This window comes from Populus nigra, chromosome 1 (assembly GCF_951802175.1).
Source record: "Populus nigra chromosome 1, ddPopNigr1.1, whole genome shotgun sequence".
NCBI lineage: Eukaryota > Viridiplantae > Streptophyta > Magnoliopsida > Malpighiales > Salicaceae > Populus > Populus nigra.
In genome coordinates, this window is record NC_084852.1 from 32306190 (window position 1) to 32328294 (window position 22105).

At 34.8% G+C, this 22105-nt stretch overlaps 1 protein-coding gene, 1 long non-coding RNA gene and 4 pseudogenes across 2 annotated transcripts; all 6 read right to left on the minus strand.

Moving 5' to 3' along the window:
• LOC133681369 (uncharacterized) overlaps positions 1-5096 on the minus strand; it is a 28545-nt pseudogene extending 23449 nt beyond the window's left edge.
• A 10131-nt stretch (positions 5097-15227) lies between these two features.
• LOC133698164 (uncharacterized) lies at positions 15228-16378 on the minus strand. Its single transcript, XR_009843489.1, has 2 exons — positions 15669-16378; positions 15228-15564 (listed from the first exon to the last, which is right to left on the minus strand). It is a non-coding gene; the product is annotated as an uncharacterized LOC133698164 (long non-coding RNA).
• A 1146-nt stretch (positions 16379-17524) lies between these two features.
• Positions 17525-20529, minus strand: LOC133679117 (large ribosomal subunit protein eL28z-like). The gene is made up of 4 exons (XM_062101630.1): positions 20378-20529; positions 20104-20281; positions 19608-19771; positions 17525-17919 (listed from the first exon to the last, which is right to left on the minus strand). The coding sequence occupies exons 2-4, from the start codon at positions 20249-20251 to the stop codon at positions 17791-17793; spliced, it is 441 nt and encodes a 146-aa protein (XP_061957614.1). The 5' UTR covers positions 20252-20281; positions 20378-20529; the 3' UTR covers positions 17525-17790.
• On the minus strand, positions 18632-18722 carry LOC133681240 (small nucleolar RNA R24; annotated as a pseudogene).
• On the minus strand, positions 18723-18813 carry LOC133681239 (small nucleolar RNA R24; annotated as a pseudogene).
• Positions 19029-19118, minus strand: LOC133681238 (small nucleolar RNA R24; annotated as a pseudogene).
• Positions 20530-22105: the final 1576 nt, after the last annotated feature.

Here is a 22105-nt window from a genome sequence, read left to right on the forward strand (position 1 = left end):
AATATCTAACCTCTCGAATGGATACATCCATCTGTACTGGACCGGTCCTCCAACTTTTACCTCAAATGGTAAATGTACGGGTAGATGCTCCATTAAGTCAAAAAATGATGGAGGGAATATCATCTCAAGTTTGCATATTGTCTCGACGATATTCGTATCAAGCCTTTCAATGTGATCTACATTCAACTTGCTGGAGCATATATCTCTGAAGAAATGACTAAACTCTGTTAGTGCATCCCATATCCCCTTTGGCAACAAATCACGAAAAGCTAATGGGATGAGTGTTTGCATAAACACATGGCAGTTATGACTCTTCATTCTATATAATCTACATTCCTCCGTATTAACCAGCCTTGATATGTTTGAGGCGTGTCCATCGGGAAAACACAGACTCTTAAGCCATTTGTAGACTAGTAGTTGTGCGTTTTTCTCTAACATGAAGCTTGCTCTTGGTTTTGCGACCCGTGACCCATCACAAACCAATTCCATATTTTTATGGTTACAAAACACCACTACATCCAATCTAGCCTTGATGTTGTCCTCTGTTTACCCCTTCACATCCATGACGGTGTTGAAAATGTTCTCAAACACATTCTTTTCAATATCCATGACGTCAAGGTTATGGCGGAGAAGATTGGTCTTCCAATAAGGAAGCTCCCAAAAGATACTTCGCTTCACCCAATTATAGGTCAAACCAAAACCAAGAAACTTCTGCTTACTTGATTGGAGACCAAACACAATGTCACCGTACTCTGGCACAACATCAAACAATTCTGCACTGGAAAGACGCGGGAGTGCAACATCCTTTTCAACTCTGCCAACAAAGAAATCATTTTTTTTCTTTCTATACCTGTGATTTGGCGACAACAAATGACGGTGACAGTAAAAAAAAGAAGCTTTACCCCCGTTTGTTAGCGTGAATGCCTTGTTGTTCTCCATACAGTATGAACATGCTAGCTTTCCATGTGTACTCCAACCAGAAACCATTTCATAAGCTAGGAAATCATTGATAGTCCACATCAAAGCCGCTCTCATAACAAAATTATGTTTCCTATAAAACCCTGAACACTGTTACAATAATCCATCCTCCGCAATTCTTGGGGTGAGTCCCGATAATCCATGAATGATCATCCATGACTTCTATTGAACCTCTATAAAACATAACAAAAAAACACTTATGTTAAATATTCATTATCAATTATCAATTATCAACTATCAACGTTCATACATACAAATTTATACATATATAAATTTACAGAAATCACAACTTCACAATAGAATTGATAACAATTAAAACATACCCGTTAAACAAGCTATTATTTATTTCATCACAACACATTTAATTCGGTGTAATTCAAACAAAATTTCAACAATTTACAAACAAATATAATTTGACAAAATCTAAAACAAACTATAACAACTACAAAATTATACATTCATACTACAAGTTTCTTTGAGTTGTGCGTTGCTGCAAGGCCACAAACTCCTTAGATTGGGAGCTCGATATTGATTGGGAGCTCCCAACGGTTAAAACACTACGGGCCGTCCGCAAGTTGTCGGCCGTAGTGTTGGAGAGCCCGTAAACCCGATTTTATCGGGTCCACCTGACGATCCAACCTCCATCCACAAATCCGGATCGAATTCCGAATGGGTCAAAATATCATCCCCGTATCTCTCCCTCGACCAATTATTATAGGTCTCCTGAAAATAAAAATAAAAAAAGTAATCATCATATTCAATTCAATAAACATAATAACTTACAAAATAAAATGGTTGAACAAATATACCATGAAATGTTGAGCACGGTTATTAACGAAATGTTGCGCCCCCTTTTGGCGGTCTTGACTTCGCATGTGCATCTTCACAAACAGCTCCATTGGGCTCGGCTCACGTCCAAGAGACATAGCCTATAATGAAAAAAGATTTATTAACAACAACTTAATTTAACGATATATTTCATTTAAATTAATCTTACCATCCGTTTCGCATGTGCAGCAAACGAAACGGAGTCGCTAGTGTGCGTTGTCACCGAGTCATGAATTGGCCGATTCCAGTTGCCAACATCGGACTGTGAGCGTCGTGTGAACCGCTCAGACGTCACGTGCTCAAGATAGTGCAGCCATATATCTTTTGGGATGTATATCGGTTTGAAATCCCTCCAAACCACAACATCGTTCCAGCCTTGGAAACCCTTAACTCTCGCGGTTTTTTTTTGCCCTTTTTTGAGCTTCATACCAAAAATCACGCAACCTACTTCACGCAACCAAAAATTACATTTCGAAACATAAATTTTTGTCTAAAAAAAATCTTGTATTGTTTTTGATATTACCTAGTTGCCGTGTGATTTTCCCACACCCTCCTCGCAACAGTGTTATGCTCACTATGCCAGCAGAATTTGTTCTGTGTATAAATAATTAATTTTAAATAAAAAAATAATTTATTTACAATTATATTAATAATTTATTATAAATAAGCTGAAAATTATAAATTAACACCAACCACAAACCTGTCAAACCATGCATTGATTTGAGGCATCCATTCAGGATGCTTGGATATCTGACTCCTTGAAACAATGGAATCTGCATCAACAATTTAAACGCCGATGATATTACTCGGGCGGCTTCAATGTTTGTGAACCTGAAAATAAATGAAATAAATTCAATAGTGATTACTTCATAAATTATGTTGTAATGTTTTTTTAAAAAAAAAACTAAAACTTTAACAAACTTACATTGAAAAGTCGTCCTTCCATTGTGCCTCGTACTTGCGGGTAAATTAATTCCGCTACGAAGACACGCCGCCTCTACACTATGAAGTAGCGCTAGAAGAGGCAGCATCGGTTGACGGCGCAGGTGGTGTAGGTGCCTCTTCTTGAGAAGCACCTAAGGAAATATCATCCTCGCTGCTAGACGAACTAGCTGCGACCATACGTGAGCGAGCAGCTCTGGTTTTCATTCTACGTATCTACACAATTCTATACAAATAATTATATAATTAAATTCAAATGTTAAAAAAAAATCGACAGCATCTCCCCTATACTGGATACTATCCAAATCCACAAACCTGCACATATTAACAATAGCCACAACCAATTGACCCAATCTATACTAATTATTCCAACATATTCAATTCCTAATCCTAAGGTAAATTCAACATTAAGAATTACAATTCAACAAATTATTCAATAATTATGTCAATACAACAATAAAATATATTCAATAAAAAAAACTATAGACTAACAATTAAAATTAATGGAAAAAATTAAACATAAATCATGCAATAATAGAGTAAAATTAACAATTATTCCAAAATATTCAATTACTAATACTAAGGTAAATTCAACATTAACAATTACAATTCAAAAAATTATTCAATAATTATGCCAATACAACAAAACAATAAATTCAAAAAAAACTCTAGAATAACAATCAAAATAAATGGAAAAAATTAAACATAAATCATGCAATAATAGAGTAAAATTAAAAATTATTCCAACATATTCAATTACTAATTCTATGGTAAATTCAACATTAACAATAAATATTCAAAAAATTAACTAATAATAATTATGCCAATACAACAATAAAAAAATATTTAATAAATTAAAAAAAAACTATAGACTTTAGCAATGAATTATGCTTACTTTAATAATGTGTTGAATTCAATATTTTATCTACATTACAAAAAATACACCAAAACAAAAAACATAACAAAAACAATAGCAAAAAAAAAAACCTTAAAGTAAAATGAAATACAAGAAACACATACCTTTTAAACTGATGAAGATTCACAAGAAAACTTGCTAGAGATTGCAGGTGAAAGCTTTGAAGAATGGAGAGGAAAAGAATCAGTGAAAAACTAAGGAGAAGAAAAAATGAACTGAAGAGGCGGTCGCTAGAACTTATATGGCAGTTTTATCGACGGATTCACCCATGGATATAAAATTAATTATTATTTTAATTTATTATGTCTGTGAAGTGTCAAAAATCCGTCGGTAATTTTTGAATTTTGCTCCAAAATTTTTAATGACCCTCCATATTTTTCGTGGTCCGTCGGTAATTCCATCGGCAAGATAACGTGGTCAAAAGTGCATTTAATGCACAGCCCTTTAGAATTCGCACAGTCCGTCGGTAATTCCGTCTGTAAAATTGACCCGGCGACAACTTACCAATGGACATATATTTGCCGGTATGTATGTCGGTGATTGTGGCATTTCAAGTAATTATTTTCGAACTCTCTGTAAAATGCCGACGAACATAGTCCGTTGGTACAGACATCGGTGATTGTGGAATTTCAAGTAATTATTTTCGAACTCTCTGTGAGATGCCAACGGATATAGTCTATCGGTATAGACATCGGTGATTGTGGCATTTCAAGTAATTATTTTTGAACTCTCTGTGAGATGCCGACGAACTTATTCCATCGGTATAGACGTCGATGATGGTGGCATTTCAAGTAATTATTTTCGAACTCTCTGTGAGATGCCGATGGACTTATTCTGTCGGTATGGAGGTTTGGTAATGGTGGCATTTCAAGTAATTATTTTCGAACTCTCTGTGAAATGCCAATGGAATTATTCCATCGGTATAGATGTCGGTGATTATGGCATTTCAAGTAATTATTTCGTGTTACAAAATATATCATCCATGATCTATAATTATTTCAAGTAATTATTTCATGATTGTGGCATTTCAAGTAATAAATATTTTGTGTTACAAAATATATCATCCATAATCTAAATTACATGAAAAAAAGGGTTTTATATAGGGCTCCATTTTGATAGTTAGTCAGAATTTTCTTCTTCTTCGTCATCAATTGAATGGTCATCACCTTCATCGCAATCTTCAATATGGATATCATCTTCTTCATCGACATTTACTTGTCCGCTAGAGCTCAAAACAACATTCAACTCTGATTCCTCTGTCAGTCGTGTCATACTAATAGCATTTGAATAAAAACACTTTATTCTGCTCGTTATGATATTGCAGTTCAACAACCTCTTCTAAACCAAGACGCACATTCTTTTATTCAGCTGAAAAGTGAGGATGCACACTGTTAAAAAGTTTCCACGCTTCGCCGTTAGAAGGATGCACCATCACTCCATCAACCGCATCATGTGCTTGGTGCCATGTCATGTGCTCAGCAATCCTTGGTGACATGAATAACCTCTGTAGTCTAGGTGTGATCGGGAAGTATCTAATTTTTTATATGCTACTAGAGTCTTTCCCCTGCCAGTTCTAGGTTTGTAATGGGAATGCCCCCATGTCATGCATTCGGTCATCTCAGCATTTTCAAGGTAGTATAACATGCAGAAGTTATGGCACATATCAATTTTCTGGTATCCTAAACTGAGGGGTTTCATCATGGACTTTGCAGCATAAAAGTTCTTTTTCAGCCTGTTCCCTTCAGGTAAAATGCTTCTTGCCCATTCAATAATTTTATCATGCCCGACCTCACTCAACCCGTGATCTGACTTGATGGTGAACACCTGTGCTACAGCCGATAATTTACTGTGGTTCGTGCAGCCATCCCATAATGGTTTGTCAGAATCTTTCAACAAATCAAAAAACCTAGCTGCATCTGCATTAGGTTCTTCTTCTACGATTGGACATTGACTGACATTACCTTGATTCATTCTCATTGCATCCATAACCATATTTCTGTAAGGATTAGTGTTGTCATTTGCCGCTTCATGCACGTTGCTTGCACTAGAAATAGACTCAACCACCGTTTCTCCCATTCTCCTCTTACTAACAAATACTTCTCCATATGCATACCAACACTGGTAATTCTCCATAAACCCTTTGTGTAGAAGATGCATCATTACAACATCTAGATGCAGATATTTTTTATTTTGACACTTCCTGCATGGACACCTAATACCGCCTCCAGTAAAATTTCTGGGAATAGATGTTGCAAAATTAATAAAACCCTGAACCCCGTTACAATAATCAATCCTCCGCAATCCTTGGGGTGAATCTCGATACATCCATGAACGATGATCCATGACTTATATCGAACCTCTATAAAATTATGATGACATCATGTATTAATTAACTAAGTTAGATAAATAAACTTGCAAAAATATTACTTTACCTCGAGATTATCCAACAAACCAATCACAACTTCTCATAAATATTAAATATTCATTATCATTTATCAATGTCCATACAAATTAATATATATAATTTTATAGAAATTACCACTCCGCAATACCATTAATAAAACTTTAAACGGACCCATTAAGCAAGTTATTAATTATTTCAAAACAGCACATGTAATTCGGTATTTCCATAAAGTTTTAACAATTTAACAAACAAATACAATCTTACAAAATCTAAAACAAATTAACCATAACAGGTATAGAATTATACATTCATATAGTACAAGTTTGTTTGAGAACTAACAATAAAACATGTACATCTACTAACAAAATACATATACTAAAAAAACAATAAAATTGACATTTAATTAAATGTTAAAATTTAAAAAGATAGAATTACTTACAAAAATTGATAAAATTTGTCGGTAAATCAAAACACGGATGCTATGACTACAAAACTTCAAGAAATATAACTTGTTGTGCTGAGATGAGGGAGATTTTTGTTTGAGGGGGAGAGGGGGCTGGTTGTTTGTAGATGGGGAGAGTTGGGATTAGGAAAAAGAAGGAGAATTAAGGGAAGAGAGGGTCGGCAAAGAGGACATATATTAAATTTTTCTAACGGTGTCACCGACGGATTTTCCATCGGTGATTCTGATGGAAAAATCGACACGTCACCGTGTGGATCTGCCATTTCAAATCCCTCGGTGATTCCGTCGGCATTTTAAACAGCGAACCGGTCACGTCACTGTACGAGCTGTCATTTTGAATCCATCGATGATTCCGTCTGTAAAAATAACCCCGTCAAAACCTCCACGTCAGCGACCCGCCTTTTTTTAAATTCGGAACGTTTTCCATCCGTAATTCAATCGGTAACTACCGAAGAACACATACCGACTGCATTACGGACGGAAAAGTTTTCGTCGGTAATTTCGACCTCAAATTACCGACAGAACTATTTTGTCGGTAAATCCGTTGCTATTGAGTGAATTTCTAGTAGTGATTTTTGTTTACAATAGGTGGTGACCGTATATCTCTTAATAGTTATTTTTGAAAAAAACTTGGACAAAAAAATATATGTGAAAGTTATGAGTATTTTTTTTATGTTTGGAGTAAGTTTTCTTTTGAATGTTTTGTCATATTGGAACTTTTTTCCTCGTCATTTTTTCTAGGGGTTGGGAAATCAATGGTCCTATAGCAGTATCCTACATTAAAAAAATGTTGGGAAAAGTATTCAAATAACTGGACAATTTCGATAACAATTCACAAGTTATAATCTTTTTTTCTCTTTGTGCAATCAAAATTAAGATCAAATAATCAATAAAGTAATACAAACAATCATACAAATCAACACCAAAATTTTTGCGTGGAAAACCCGATGCGTGAAAAATCATGGAACCATAGTCCACCTAAAAACTTCCACTATCAAAAAATAATGAGTTCACAAGTGTTCTTCCTCAAATTTAACTAAGGGTTACAATATACATATCATCAAGAACAATCTATTCTTGAAATACAACAAGATTAAAGAGAAAAGTGTTTGAGAAAAACTCACAACACTAACAGCCTTGTTTTCTGTCAAAACAACCACCTTGTATACAACCAATCTTCGATCCAATATCCAGAATGAAGAGTAACATGTCTAGAAGCTTCTGTCAAAATATTAGTCTGATCCAACGGTGAACGAGCTGGAACTCGAAGAAAGAAGACAGACTGCTATGCTGCCTCTTCTTCCTTTCTTTCTCCTGTTTTTCTCCTCTCATTTGCTTTAATTCCCCTACCGCCACTACAATGACAATTTGTGTTTTTTTAAAGAGGCAAGTTGTTGCCTGTTGCTAATTAAAATGTTGTGGTCCTACCATCACATGGTACGGGACCATACACAACAAATCTCCCCCTCATACACCATGTGAGGAATTTGTCATACTAGCGATCAACTTGTAAGCTTCAATTTAGGAGGCTCTACTAAGTCTGCTTCCCTTCTGCAAAACTCAAACTTTTCTCTCGGTAGAGGTTTGGTCATCATGTCTGACATGTTGTTATCGGTATGGATCTTCTCAACAACAAATGACTTCATCTCCATAGCATCTTGAATCCATTGATATTTGACCTCAATGTGCTTTGATCGAGAGTGAAAAGTAGGATACTTACTAAGATGGATTGCACTCTGACTGTCATAGTGCAACACAAAGTTCTCTTGAACTAGACCAAGTTCATGTAAAAACTTCTTCATACATAACAATTCTTTGCCCCCTTCAGTAAGAGCAATATATTCAGCCTTTGTAGTGGATAATGCAACACATTTTTACAACCTTGATTGCCATGAGACTGCTCCCCCTACAAACTTCATCAAGTATCCTGATTTGGACTTTCTAGAATCTACATCACCGACCATATTTATATCTGTGTATCCATCCAACACAGGTTTATTATTGTCAAAACATAAGCTGAAACTAGAAGTACCTTTAAGATACCTGAGTATCCATTTCACTCTAACCAGTGTTCTTTACCAGGATTGAAGAGGAACCGACTAACCACACCAACTGCTAGGTGATACAACCATATTATTCGATAGTTTCACCCATATTTCCATATTTAACTAGTGTTTTGCCTATGTTTTATATATAAAATGCCTTGATATTCTTTGTTTTATATTTTGAAGGCACTTTTGGATGAAAGATGAAAAAAGGAGTAAATTGGAGATAATTGACAGATTTGACCTTCAGTCGATGTTTTGTGCAGAGCGCGAGCTCTAAAGGTCAAAATGAAGTGATTCTAGTGGAATTAGAAAGCTAACATTCATACCTTTCTGGACATTTAAGGCAAGAAAATAAAATAAGGAAGAGCATGGAAATCGCAGCCTTCAAAGTTAAATTTCGCAATCTGCCAGTGTTGACCTTCGTCCATTCTGACTTGAATATCTGGAACTACAGAAGTCCAATTGATACAACTCAATTTTTTTGGATTCCTGACTCAAAGGGCTATAAACGCTCCAAATTTAAGCCAAACACGATATCATATGAAGGAGATATGATTTTTCAAAGATGACAACTGAATTCTACCAACAAACAGGTTTCGTGAAGAAACGAGTCCAAATTACGTTCTGAAGTATCTAAACCGATATCCAAGTTTTTATTTCAGCAATTTAGCTCCTCTAAGTCAAAGCTTGAAGATTTCATGCAAGGCTATTTTTTCTTTTTTAGGAAAATAGTTATTGAAGTACTTAAATGTAAACTGTCTACTTAAGGGAGGACTATTTTGTAAAATAGAGACTAAGGTTTCCTAGGATATAAAAAGAATGAGAGAAGGGCAGCAGCCAGCCAAGAGGAGAAAAACGCCCCCCCTCTAAGAAACTCAAAATTATGCATTCTTCCTTCTTTTTTATTAGTTGTTCAACAAACATGCAAGGCTAAACACTTTTTCTTGGTTGCAAGGACACGGAAACCTTCGGATTTCAAGAACTGTGAGATTTATTTTACCTTTTCTTTTCAGTTTATATGATGAATATGTTTGTTCTCTTATGCTTATTTTTCCTATGATAGTTTATTTTAATTGCTAGAGGGGACTCTAAGTTATTATTGTAGACAATCTATTGCTAAGTTTGATATCAAAACCGGACTTGTGGTATATGAACTTGTGAAGCAACTGAGTTTAATAATTGTGGCAAATCTACGTTATTAATTTTAGGAAGAACATTCAATCAAATCAAACATAAACTGCGGACAGTTATGTTTTCTTAATTAATCAACTTATGTCATCTAGCGATGTCGCGGTCGCACAAATTAATTACCCTAGCTTCAAACACAACACACAAGATAGTATAGAGCAAGCAAGGGGTTGATCCCACGAGGAAGATTCAAGTCAGATTTTTATGCTAGATGATATGCAATTTGGGGGGGGACGTTATATAGGCTAAAGCAAAAGAAAATAGAAAACTATCAAACAAAATTTAATAAAATCAAAAAATTATCAAGAGAACTATCAAACCTTGGTTGCAAGCACACATCCACCTACATAAATCAGAACTGATCATGGAAACGAAACATCAATTTATATTCTGAATATTTATCTCTTCTTAACATTGATTAGTTAATGGATCCGACGTATAACTAACCCTAACCATCAAACAACCACAGTGTCCGCACTAGTAATTTAATTCAATGGCAGCCTTAAGAACTAGATAAGTTGATTAATCAAGAAAACATAACTGTCCGCAGTCTATATTTGATTTGATTGAATGTTCTCCCTAAGACTAATAACGTAGATCCGCCACAATTATTGAACTCAGTTGATTAACAAGTTCATATACCACAAGTCCGGTTTTGATATCAAACTTAGCAATAGATTGTCTACAATAATAACTTAGAGTCCGCTCTAGCAATTAAAATAAATAATCATAGGAAAAATAAGCATATGAGAACAAACATATTCATCATATAAACTGAAAAGAAAAGCGAAAATAAATCTCATATTTCTTGAAATCCGAAGGTTTCCGTGTCCTTACAACAAAGAAAAAATATTTAACCTTGCATGTTTGTTGAACAACTAATCAAACAGAAGGAAGAATGTATAATTTTGAGTTTCTTAGAGGAGGGGCGCATTTTTCTCCTCTTGGCTGGCTGCCCCCCGTTCTCTTCTCTCATTCTTTTTATATCCTAGTAAACCCTAATCTCTATTTTACAAAATAGTCCTTCCTTAAGTAGACTATTTACATTTAAGTACTTCAATAACTATTTTTCTAAAAGAGGAGAAATATCCTTGCATGAAATCTTCAAGCTTTGACTTAGAGGAGCTAAATTGTTGAAATAAAAACTTGGATATCGATTTAGATGCTTCGAAACATAATTTGGACTCGTTTCTTCACGAAACCTGTTTGCTGGCAGAATTCATTTGTCATCTTTGAAAAATAATATCTCCCTCATATGACATCTTTTTTTGCTGAAATTTGGAGCGTTTATATGCCTTTGAGTTAGGATTCTAAAAAAAATTAATTTTGTATCAATTGGACTTTTTTAGCTCCAAATATTCAAGTCGGAATGGCCGAAGGTCAACACTAGCAGATTGCGAGATTTGACTTTGAAGGCTGCGATTTCCATGCTTTTCCTTATTTTATTTTCTTGCCTTAGATGTCCAGAAAGGTATGGATGTTAGCTTTTTAATGCCACTAAAATCACTTTATTTCAACCTCTAGAGCTCACACTCTACACAAAATATCGATTGAAGGTCAAATCTGCCAATTATCTCCAATTTACTCCTTTTCGCATCTTTCATCCAAAAGTTCCTTCAAAACATAAAACAAAGAATATCAAGGTATTTTATATATAAAACATAGGCAAAACACTAGTTAAATATGGATGAAACTATCGAATAATATGGTTGCATCAATCTTTGAAATGCAACTCTATGTTATTTACCAACTAAACAATGAGTACATGTGCTCAAGTCCATATATTATAAAGGAAGGTAGTTCTTCTTGGCAAGGATGCCAAGGCCTTTCTCACTCAAATGTCCAAGCCATTTATGTTATAAATCAGTAGAGCAATGTTCAATTGCATTCACCTCCCCCTTAATCACCTTGGCTTATGACATGTAGAGACCCATCTTCTTCCCTTTAGCAACAATTAAAGAATTTCTAGAGAGCTTCCATTTACCATCTCCAAAGTAATTATGATAGCCTTCTTCATCAAGAGTACCTATAGAGATCAAGTGTATGCGCATATCAGGCACATACCTAACATCTTTGAGTGGAAACTTGCACCCAATATTGATTTCCAACCAAATGTATCTAATGCCCACAACACTAGCCATCTCTTAATTTCCCATCCTAACTTGACCAAAGTCACCAGCAGTGTAGGATGTGGAAAAATCACATCGGGGTGTAACATGGTAAGAAGCTGTTGAATCTGCAACCTAGATGGTATCTTGACATACAAGATTAACACAACCATCATCACAAACAATGGCAACATCACCATCAAATACAACTGCAGTTGTACCATTATCTTCATTCTTATCTTTGTCTTTATCCTTTTTATCTCTTTTATACTTTCTACAATCTTTTTTAATATGCCCTGGCATGTCACAATAATAACATTTAATTCCCTTCCTTGACTGAGATCTTCCTCTTGGCTTCCATTTGCCTTTTCTATTGCTGGATTCTCTATCTTACTTATCGTGAGAGAACCTACTTTGACTTCTCCCTTGATTTTCTATAACAAGTGCATGAGACTCGGAAGTGTTTGTCTCTTTCCTCCTCTTTTCTTCATTGAGGATACTATCATTCACTTTCTTCAAAGTGATCTTTCCATTCAGAGTAGAATTGTTAAGTGACACCACCAAAGTTTCCTAACTATCCGGCAATGAACTCAATAAGATTAGTGCTTGCATCTCATTGATTAACTCAAGATTCATCAATGACAGCAATTCAGGAACCCTTGAAATTCATTTATATGCACTAAAGCGTCTTCACAATCTTTGTACTTCAAATTTACAAGGTCTCTAATTATAAAAACCTTGTTTTGTGCACTCTCCTTAGCAAAGGTTTCTTCCAACATCTTCCAAGATGTATAGCAGTCATGTTCTTGAGAAATATGATTAATGGACTTAGAAGATATCCATTTTCTAACATTAGCGGTCGCCTTTCTGTTAAGCCCATTCGATTTTGTCTCATCCATTTCATCAGGCTTTATTCCTTTACACTCAAGCGGCATAGTCAAATCATTGAAATATAAGTGATCCTCCATCATTGTTTTCCATAGAAAATAATTGGAGGAAGTGAGCTTTATCATGCCCGAATCTTCCTTTTCCATTTTAACTGCACAAGAAATTCAATCTACACAACCAGCGCTCTAATACCACTTTGTTGAGAAAAGTATTCAAATAACCAGAGAATCTAGTCGGATCACAATTCACAAGTCCCAATCATTTCCCTCTTTGTGCAATCAAATTAGGATCAAACAATCAACAAAATAATACAAATAATCACACAAATCAACACCAAGATTTTTACGTGAAAAACCCGATGCAGGAAAAACCACGGAACTGTAGTCCACCTAAAAACTTCCACTATAAATAAATAATGGGTTCACAAGTGTTCTTTCTCAGATTTAACTAAAGGTTATAACATACATATCATTAAGAACAATCTATTCTTGGAATATAACAAGATTAAAGAGAGAGGTGTTTGAGAAAAACTCATAACACTGGCAACCCTGTTTTCTATTAAAATGACTAGTTTATATACAACCAATCTTTGATCTAACTGTCCAGAATAAAAAGTAACGTGTCTAAAAGTTGCTGTAAACATCTCAGCCCGATCCAACAATGAAAGAATTGGAATTCAAAGAAAAAAGACAGACTGCTCTGCTGCTTCTACTTGCTCTTTGTCTCCCGTTTTTCTCCTCTCTTTTGCTTTAATTCCCCTACTGCCGCTACAGTGACAATTTGTGTTTTTTTAAAGAGGCAACCTGCTGACTCTTGCTAGTTAAAATGTGGTGGTCCTCCAATCACATGTTGTGGGACCACACACAACAAAAAAAATAGTTACTCAACAGAATTTCTTACAAGGTGTAAACGTCAGATCATTTTGTAGGAAATTTGTACATGTTTCGTTTTTCACTTTTTGAATGTGCATCAATTTCCTTTGGTTTGTTTGATTAACATTTGTACCTTGACCTTAGGCAAATATGCAAGGCAATGCCTTTCATGGAGTTTCTGTTCATTCATTGAGATGAGTCATAAGATTGGCAACTTTCATGGGACAATCACACTGGTTGTTGGTGCACGCTTCTACTTCTTCTATTTAAGGAAAAGTAATTTATGAAGGATTTGCCTAACCTGTGCACTAAAAATACATATTAAGAGTCAGGAATCCCGATTAGATATCCATGAGTGAGCAATGGTGTACAGGACAAGTAATTCTGGGAAATAATGATTGCTTTTTTAAAGTTGGCATGCCTTCTTATGGTGTGGCTTTAAGGGTTTTGAAAAAGAAAACCCGGTTATAAACCAGATGCCTCATCCTTACAGCTTAGTTTAGACATCTAATTAATGAGCCGAGCCTGCTTTTGTTGATCACCCTTTCCTGTAATATTTTTAGAAGCCTAACACCGAAGACTAATAATGACTCTAGTTGCAAAAGAAAATGACCCAAATCCATGTGTTACTAAATCCTGAGCAATGATGAACTCGGTTCACGAAAGCCAGCTACTGAAGGAGAATCGATAGCATAAACGCGAGATGATCCTCGTTGTCTTTGGCAGCTTTGCAGTTCACTTCGAAAAAGAAAACATGCCAACCGAAAGTATTTTTCTAAATTCACTTACAGAGTGGCAATTGAAGTGGTGTGGCTTTAATAGCAAATAGCATTAAAGTAAAATCAAGGCTTGATGTGTTTGATGGAAGTACAAACTGAATCCATGTTTTTTTATGTGTCCTTTTTATAACACGAAAGACTTGTTAGCTTTATTGACACCTATGAGACACTTGATCATAAATTGAACATGCTTTCATTTGTGCATTCAACTGTAAAGTATGAGTTTATGGAGGGAGGAGGGTGGAGGTTCTTCAAGAGTGGCAACTGAGGAAGTGCTGCTTCGGATAGCAAGTAATGGAGAAGGCCTGCGTACTAAATCAATGCTTGATGAAAGTACAAGATGAATATGAAAATGGGTTTTCTGTCGTTTTTATAGCATAAAATGATACGTGAGATGACATGTTAACCACGGGATACATCACCATAAATTTAATGTATGGAGCATTGTGAATTTCTAATAAGTTGAAGCCCAGGATAACAACAAGGATGCTAGATCTTATATTGGATACACAGCTCAATAGTGTTAGCTAGTGTGTGTTTTGCACTGACATGATCAGTAAAATAGATCTATTCTCCTAAAAAAAAATGGGAGATACCTAATTAAAATCATTCATATGCTAGTTCTAGAATATCACTTATAATTATCAATAAAGATAATGATAGTTAATTTGTTTAATAATAGTTGGTTAATCCAATAAATATTCAATATAAGATGGTTAATATTGTTAACACAACAATTTGTTTCGCCGCTAGATGATGAGTCTTCACTCCATTGGTGGAGGCCTGTCGCATGAAAAAGAGAGACACTGTACATGCCCAACATCTTCCAATGTCGTCTTATTAATGGAAGAAAGAAGGAAGAAATAAAAAACAAAATCCACTTGCTTCATATCATCAACAGATCGTATTAATTATAAATGGAATGAAAAAACAATCAGAACGATTAGTGTCTTTGTATACATGAACCCCATCTCCAAGATATTGACTTTGCACACAAGTTGCGCCTCCGTTTCGAGCTGATGGACCAAACTCTGATCTCCCTCGAGGTTGATCCTGCCTTTCTTGAACACATTCTCGTAGCTTGACATCAACTTTTTCTGTTTTCCTTCCTCGAGATGGGGGAGTCATGAACGTGTGAACATTCCTGGGCCTGGACAATAATGAGTCACAATTAAAAAAAAAAAAACCTAAAGCATCAAACAAATTTTACATCTTACTCTCGATATGACCATGAATCAAGCATAAAATTCGTACCCAGTTCTTCAAATCTTCAACTATATGGAGTCCTGTGATGAATCACTAGAGCTTCCAATCCGGCCACTTTTTCTAGCGCTTCCAAACCTGCTACTTACTTGGCGTGCATATGCCACAACAGCCCTGGCCCATCTCTTGATATCAATCTTGAACTTGTTTGAATCCAGGTCTTTTAGTGATTTTCCTGGTTCTATCGATATCTCCTTGAATGAAAAGCATCGATCAGACCGCCTGCGTTTTGCCGAGACCTGATCGTCCTTGACTGCTCTGCTGGTTAGTGAAAGAGTTTTCTTAATAGACATGCTTAAAGTTGTTGATTTTGCTGGCTTTTGTGAGCAGCAGCAATGCTGCAAATAGTTAGCTGCTAGAATATAAACAAAGACCATTGACATTTTTATATGTGGCTAGCCAGAGAATTAAACCAAGGCAAGTAACATATTATTCTAATAAATGCGGCCGAAGAATCATTGACTTGACTTTTCAACATCTTCTCTACATGGTTTTTTTCTACATTCCACAATTTCAATCTATGGATTGTGGCGTGCCCCGAGAGGTTTCTTGGAAAGGAGAGGTATATCGACTTGTAGTTAATTAAGCAACGCTATCAAAATCATTTTTGAGTGAAAGTTTGCCTGGTGAAGTAGTTGAGTTTCACAAACCTTCGAGTTATTACTTGTTTCACCGCACCAGAAATTGTCCAATTTGTTACCCAATTTATATTTTGAAAAGCTTAGAGAATTTTCTTTATTGTTCATATCAGTCAGGAAAACCATTTTTTTGGTGTTGTCAAAAACTCCCATTATTATTTAGCCGGATGTAGTGAAAATAGTAGTTTGTTTGTGTTTCTTAGTATTAATGAATTTTCTATTATAAATCACTCATTTCTGATTGTACTTCTTATTCTAATCTTCTTTTCAAAAACTGTCCAGTTTCTGTAGTCTTAATACATAACAACTGGTTTAAATATATACTTGAAAAGTAAAATCAATAAACCTTAATTTAATTAAGATAATTCCTTTTCTTTCTTTCTTTTTTTACATTTACAAGCAGCATTAAGTGCCTAAACTTATTTATTTTTATGTTTTAAAAGTAATTTTTAATAAATTTAAAAAAAATTATTACTTTTTTTATTTTAAATTAATATATTTTTGTGTTTTCAAATCATTTTAATATACTAATATCAAAAATAATTTTAAAAAAATAAAAAAATATTATTTTAATACTTTTATATACAAAAACAATCATATCAATACAAATTCTCCTTCACAGTCGGTCTACTCACAGAGCTTTGAGAAGCTTGCCATTATTTGCCATTGAAGAACAAGCACACGTTCTCTGAAAGCCAATGATCGTTTTTGCTTGGGAAATTAAGCCACATTTACTGGGTTCTCAAGCCAATATTCATGCACCGTACAAGTCGTGATCAAATCAATCAGCCTGTGCAGATGTCCACGTCCCATAACACCCTCCCTCCTGATGTGGACTATGCTCTGCCTGCTGCTCAGCACTCGAGTATTCAGGGTCTTAGGCCGACACCTTAATAACAGGCTATAAAAGGCAAACAGCGAAGGACCGCTCCGCTTCTGGCACCACCACATTATGCATGCGACTTCAACTCAAGAGACAGGATAAGTTCACCCCCTCCGCGAAACGGATCCAGTCTCTCGTGCCTTGCAAAAACGAAAACGAAGATTTACCAACAAGCACAGCACAGCCCGGCCCTCAGCCCGAAGGCGTGGTCTGGGCAAGCAGAGATTAATTTCGAGAGATCAGTTTTCCATGTTTCCAAAAGCATTCCCGTGGAAAGCGGTAGTGTGATTGTTAACATGGAGAGGGGCACAATTGCTAGTGATGAGTAATTAGAACGCGAGTCCCTTAATCATTTCTACAACACTAGTAATGTAGTTGTAGATGTAACTGACTACATATATCAGTGGAGAAATCTTAGCCTCAACCATCCAAAACTGCAAACGAAATTATCATGGAAAAATCACAAATCTCTATAGTTCAACATCTAAAACTTAAATAAACATCCCAGAGCACCCAAGAAAAAGGTCATCAAAAATAAAGATATTGGTGTCAATTGTCCAGCACAACATCGCTTCTTTAATGGACTCTCAAATCATTTCCTCAAAGCTTGTCTATTCCTCTTCTTGACACCAGACTTGGATACCTTCAGACTCCTGTGCACCACACTCAACCTTGCAAGGGCTGCTTTCTTCAGATCAGGCCTGTAGTTGTTATCTGCAACCTGCAATTAGCAAAACACAGATAAATTTATTAACAAGCTCAATGCTATTGAAAAACATGCAAGAAAGATGACTATAGACACTGCAAAAGACAGGTTGGCATGGCAATCGATAAGTGTGAACACAGAATGATTAAATTGGAGAGAAGTGGTAAAATCTTGCACTCCAATGTATTGTGCGGGCAAGTAAATGTTCGTACTTGAGCTTACCATCAGTAGAAATATATACTACATGTCAAAAAATCATTATTTGGACAAAGGTCAGGAGCCAAGCCCAACAGGTACATTTTTTTCAAATAAAGGGCTCTCGCATGTTATCAGCTCATCACTGCATATAAATCTCGGACTTGGACCAACATAGTTAAATAAAACAATGATTAAATACACTTTTTTGAACATCTAAAACATATCATGTTTGGCAACCTGAAAACCAAGCAGCATCTAAAATGGAATTTCAACAGGTATTTAAAATCGGATTTAAATATTGAAGTGAAACCCACTTTAATCATAAAATCCAGCATCATTTTTTGCTGAATGAATCGTGTTAATAAAAGAAAAGGCAACTTGAAAATGCAAATCAATTCTCTGAATTATGCAAGTGGTTAAAACAATGAGAAGATGCTGGCTTCATTTAGTACAATGTGACAGGAATCTAGGCACATGACATGTATCTAGGCACCGCTGGCCATATATATCAGTTAGTAGCGACAAGGAAAAAGCTTATAATCCATGGGCAACATGTAAATTTCATTGAAGAAACCCTACAAGAGGGCTCTTCTTACAAGTCAAGAGCTCATCACAAGTAAAATTCATTGAAGCCAGGTGTAACAAGTATATTTCATTGAATAAACCCTACAACAGGGATCTTCTTACATGATAAATGCTCATCACTGCATATAAACCTGTGAATTGAACCAGTTGGTTTAATGAAATAAGCATACATTTCAATCTTGAAAATCTAACAAGCATTTAATATTAAGTTTCAAAAAACTCATTTACTATATTTGAAATTGTACTAAAATATTGAAAGCAGGCAAAGGTCTCCTGAAATTGATAGTGAGCATCAATAAACTAGTCATAACTGGCCATAATCAACGGATCACCACAATCAAAAAGCTCAGAAGCAAAGCGTAACAAGCATATCTCATCAAAGAAACACTACAAAAAGGCTCTTTTACATGTTAACAGCTCATCACTGCATAGAATTCCATGACTTGAGCCAGTTGGTTGCTCAAAACATGCAAACAATTTCCATCTTGAAAATATAATAAGTATTAAATATAAAATTTCTAAGAAACCATTCAATATTTTTGAAGTAGCTTTGAAATATTAAAAGCAGGCACAAGTGAATAAAATCAATATAGCACCTTAATAATAGGAAGAGGGTGCTTCATTTTCAAAGAAAACCAAATCTCTCAATAATGAAAGCGCAAATCTCTGAATAATGAAAGCGCATGAACGAAAAGGTGATGTTGTTCGATCTTGTTCGTAAAATGAGACATTTCATCATATGTCAACGTAGGAATTTAAACTCCATTGTGTGAAAAGGCAAAAACAAAATAAATTCTCATAGGCTAGAACAAAAACTGTCAGTTTTCAACCATTCACAAGCAACTGAAACAATGTTAGGAACTCATAATATGTGAATAAACATTCAAAGCATTACAAAATAATGAAAGACATCTAATTACCTGGTTTTCCACAGCCTTGGCCATGCGGCTGAACTCCTTCTTCATGACACACTTGTGAAGCAAAGCTGCAGGTTTGTTCTGCTTCTTAGTCTTGGTTGTAGCAAGAACCACAGCTTGATCCTTGTCCGCAGGCTGAATAGTGACAGTTTTCTTGTTTGCCAACCCTGTTTTAACAAGATAAAACAATAGCAAATTCTCAGTTGTATGATTTCAAAATTATTAAATAACCAAATATAACGAAGTCAGGAACCATCAATCAAACAAATATCAATTATTTATTCACTTCTGTTTTGCTAAGGAGATACAGAACAAATCTGTTCAGTGCCACCATGCTTAATTTTCCCTTCCGAATCTTAATTTTCTAAAAAAAAAATTCAAAACAAAACATAGAAACAACGCAGCTCTATAAATTAACTAAATCAAGCAGTAATGTTAGATCAAACAAAATCTCAAACACAGTTCCTTTCCACAACACTGTAAGAAAAAAAGAGAGTACCAGAATGCTTGTAAGAGTTAAGGTTGTAGAGATTGTTGTTTTCTTTGCTAAACTGAAGGCTAGCAGTTCCTCTTCCAAACTGCTTCACCAAAAATGAGTTATTCTTCTTAACTATCTCCCATATCAGTTGTCCTGGTACTGTCGCCATTTCAAATCCTCTCTTCTTCTTCTTCTTTCCCTGCACATGCAACACACGAGATCCAAAATCTCTATACTCAGTCTTTGAAACAAAAATAAATAGATATTGAGAGAGAAGGGGGGGGGGGAGAGAGACCAGTTATATTTACGGTTTTGGATGGGAGCTGCCGAAGTGGGGGAGGACTGGCGTGGTGGACAAAGAAGACGGGGGAGTTAATGATATATTTATAGTGAAACCCTAGGTTCTGCTTCTTTAGGGTTTTGGATTTACTAAAATGCCTTCTTTTATTTTGGGCCTCTGTAATCCTATTCTGGGTCTTTTCATTCTGGACCTTCCCTTTTTATTAATGTAGGTCCAAGGAAATTTAACCATCTCTTTTCTTTTCTTTTTTTTATATTGTTTTTTTTTTCAAGACTAAAAAAAATCTTACTCGTATTTATTGAAATTTTAATAATATCCCTCTTTCTTGTAAAATGAAAAAAAAAATTCTTTAATTTTAAGGATTTATTTGACCACATAATATAATAATATAATATCCTTTGTAAAATATGAAATGTTTCTTTATATCAAAATTTTAGTTTTATTTCATGTATGTTTTGATTTTTGAACTCATCCACTTTAGCAATTAAAAATTTGTAAGCAGTTTCTCATTTACCACACCCACTTTCAAATTTAATATGTGTGTGTGAAAAATAATGGTTTTAAAAATGTATGTATATATATATATATATATATATATATATATATATATATATATATATATATATATTAAATTGAGTTTTGGATTGGATTTCACCATATTGATACTTTATCCATTACTCGTTAAGTAAAGCAATTGATACGATCCGAATAAGGTCAGATTCAGATTTAGACTCAGATTTAGACGTAAAATTTTATATAGTTTATTTTTACGCTATTGAGCATAACTCCAAATTAAACCGTTAGATCAAACTGAAACTTTACCAAATAATTTTCAAGGTATTTTTCTATGTCGGGCTAAAATTTCAGGTGAATCAGAGTTCAGAAAGACTTGCGATATAGATCAAAACATATTGTATAAATTTTGTTATTTATTTTCTTTTAACTTGTGGTCTTTCTATTTAGCAATGATCATTTTTCTACGAGGATGTAGAAGCTTGTTTTGGGAATTTTTTTGTTCTACAAATATCTTTAATGGATTACAACATATAAGGATTCATTAATGTTCCAGAATCCTTTTCTTATAAGGATTTCTTATTTATTCTAGTTATACAAGAAAAGGAGGGTTGGTGGTATTTAATGACAAATTAGTTATTTTTATTATTTTCTTTCATGTTTAGGCTTAGTTAATATACTCTGAGATTATTGTAAGTGGATAAATATTAGCCCACAAGTTTTGGGTTCATTATGGTTACTTGCTGAACTATTATATAAGGTTTTGTAAGCTGAAATTTTCAGCAGCCATTGATGAATAACACTTTTGAATTTTTTTTAGTTTTAACATGTGAGAGAGATTCTTGCATTCTTTAGTTCTTGAATGAACTGAATCTGACTTATCAAAGTTTAACTGGTTTTATGGCGTCATTCGACTTCATTCCAATAATGTTGGTGTCTTAGAACAGGTTTCCATTGTGTTACATTTCTATCATACTTATTTCGACTTTCCGGGATCAAATCTTAATTTTGATTATGAGTTACGTGACCATGCTAATTTATGTTGACAACAAATCAAGTTCCTCTCATAACAACGATGTCGGCCGAAGACTATGAAGAATCAAGCATTTGATGTACCAAGTGTTATACAACACAAATCTAGATTAACCATTTAACAAGTAAGGTATTAAGGATTGATAAAATAAAAAGACAAGACATGTTAATATCAAA

Excerpts from the sequence above, each read along its gene's own strand:
- LOC133679117 (XM_062101630.1), bottom strand. The coding sequence starts at position 20,251 with ATGGCGACAGTACCAGGACAACTGATATGGGAGATAGTTAAGAAGAAT. Across the intron at positions 19,772-20,103 it reads TAACTCTTACAAGCATTCTG|GGTTGGCAAACAAGAAAACT; the intron begins GTACTCTCTTTT and ends TTGTTAAAACAG. Across the intron at positions 17,920-19,607 it reads CCAAGGCTGTGGAAAACCAG|GTTGCAGATAACAACTACAG; the intron begins GTAATTAGATGT and ends TGCTAATTGCAG.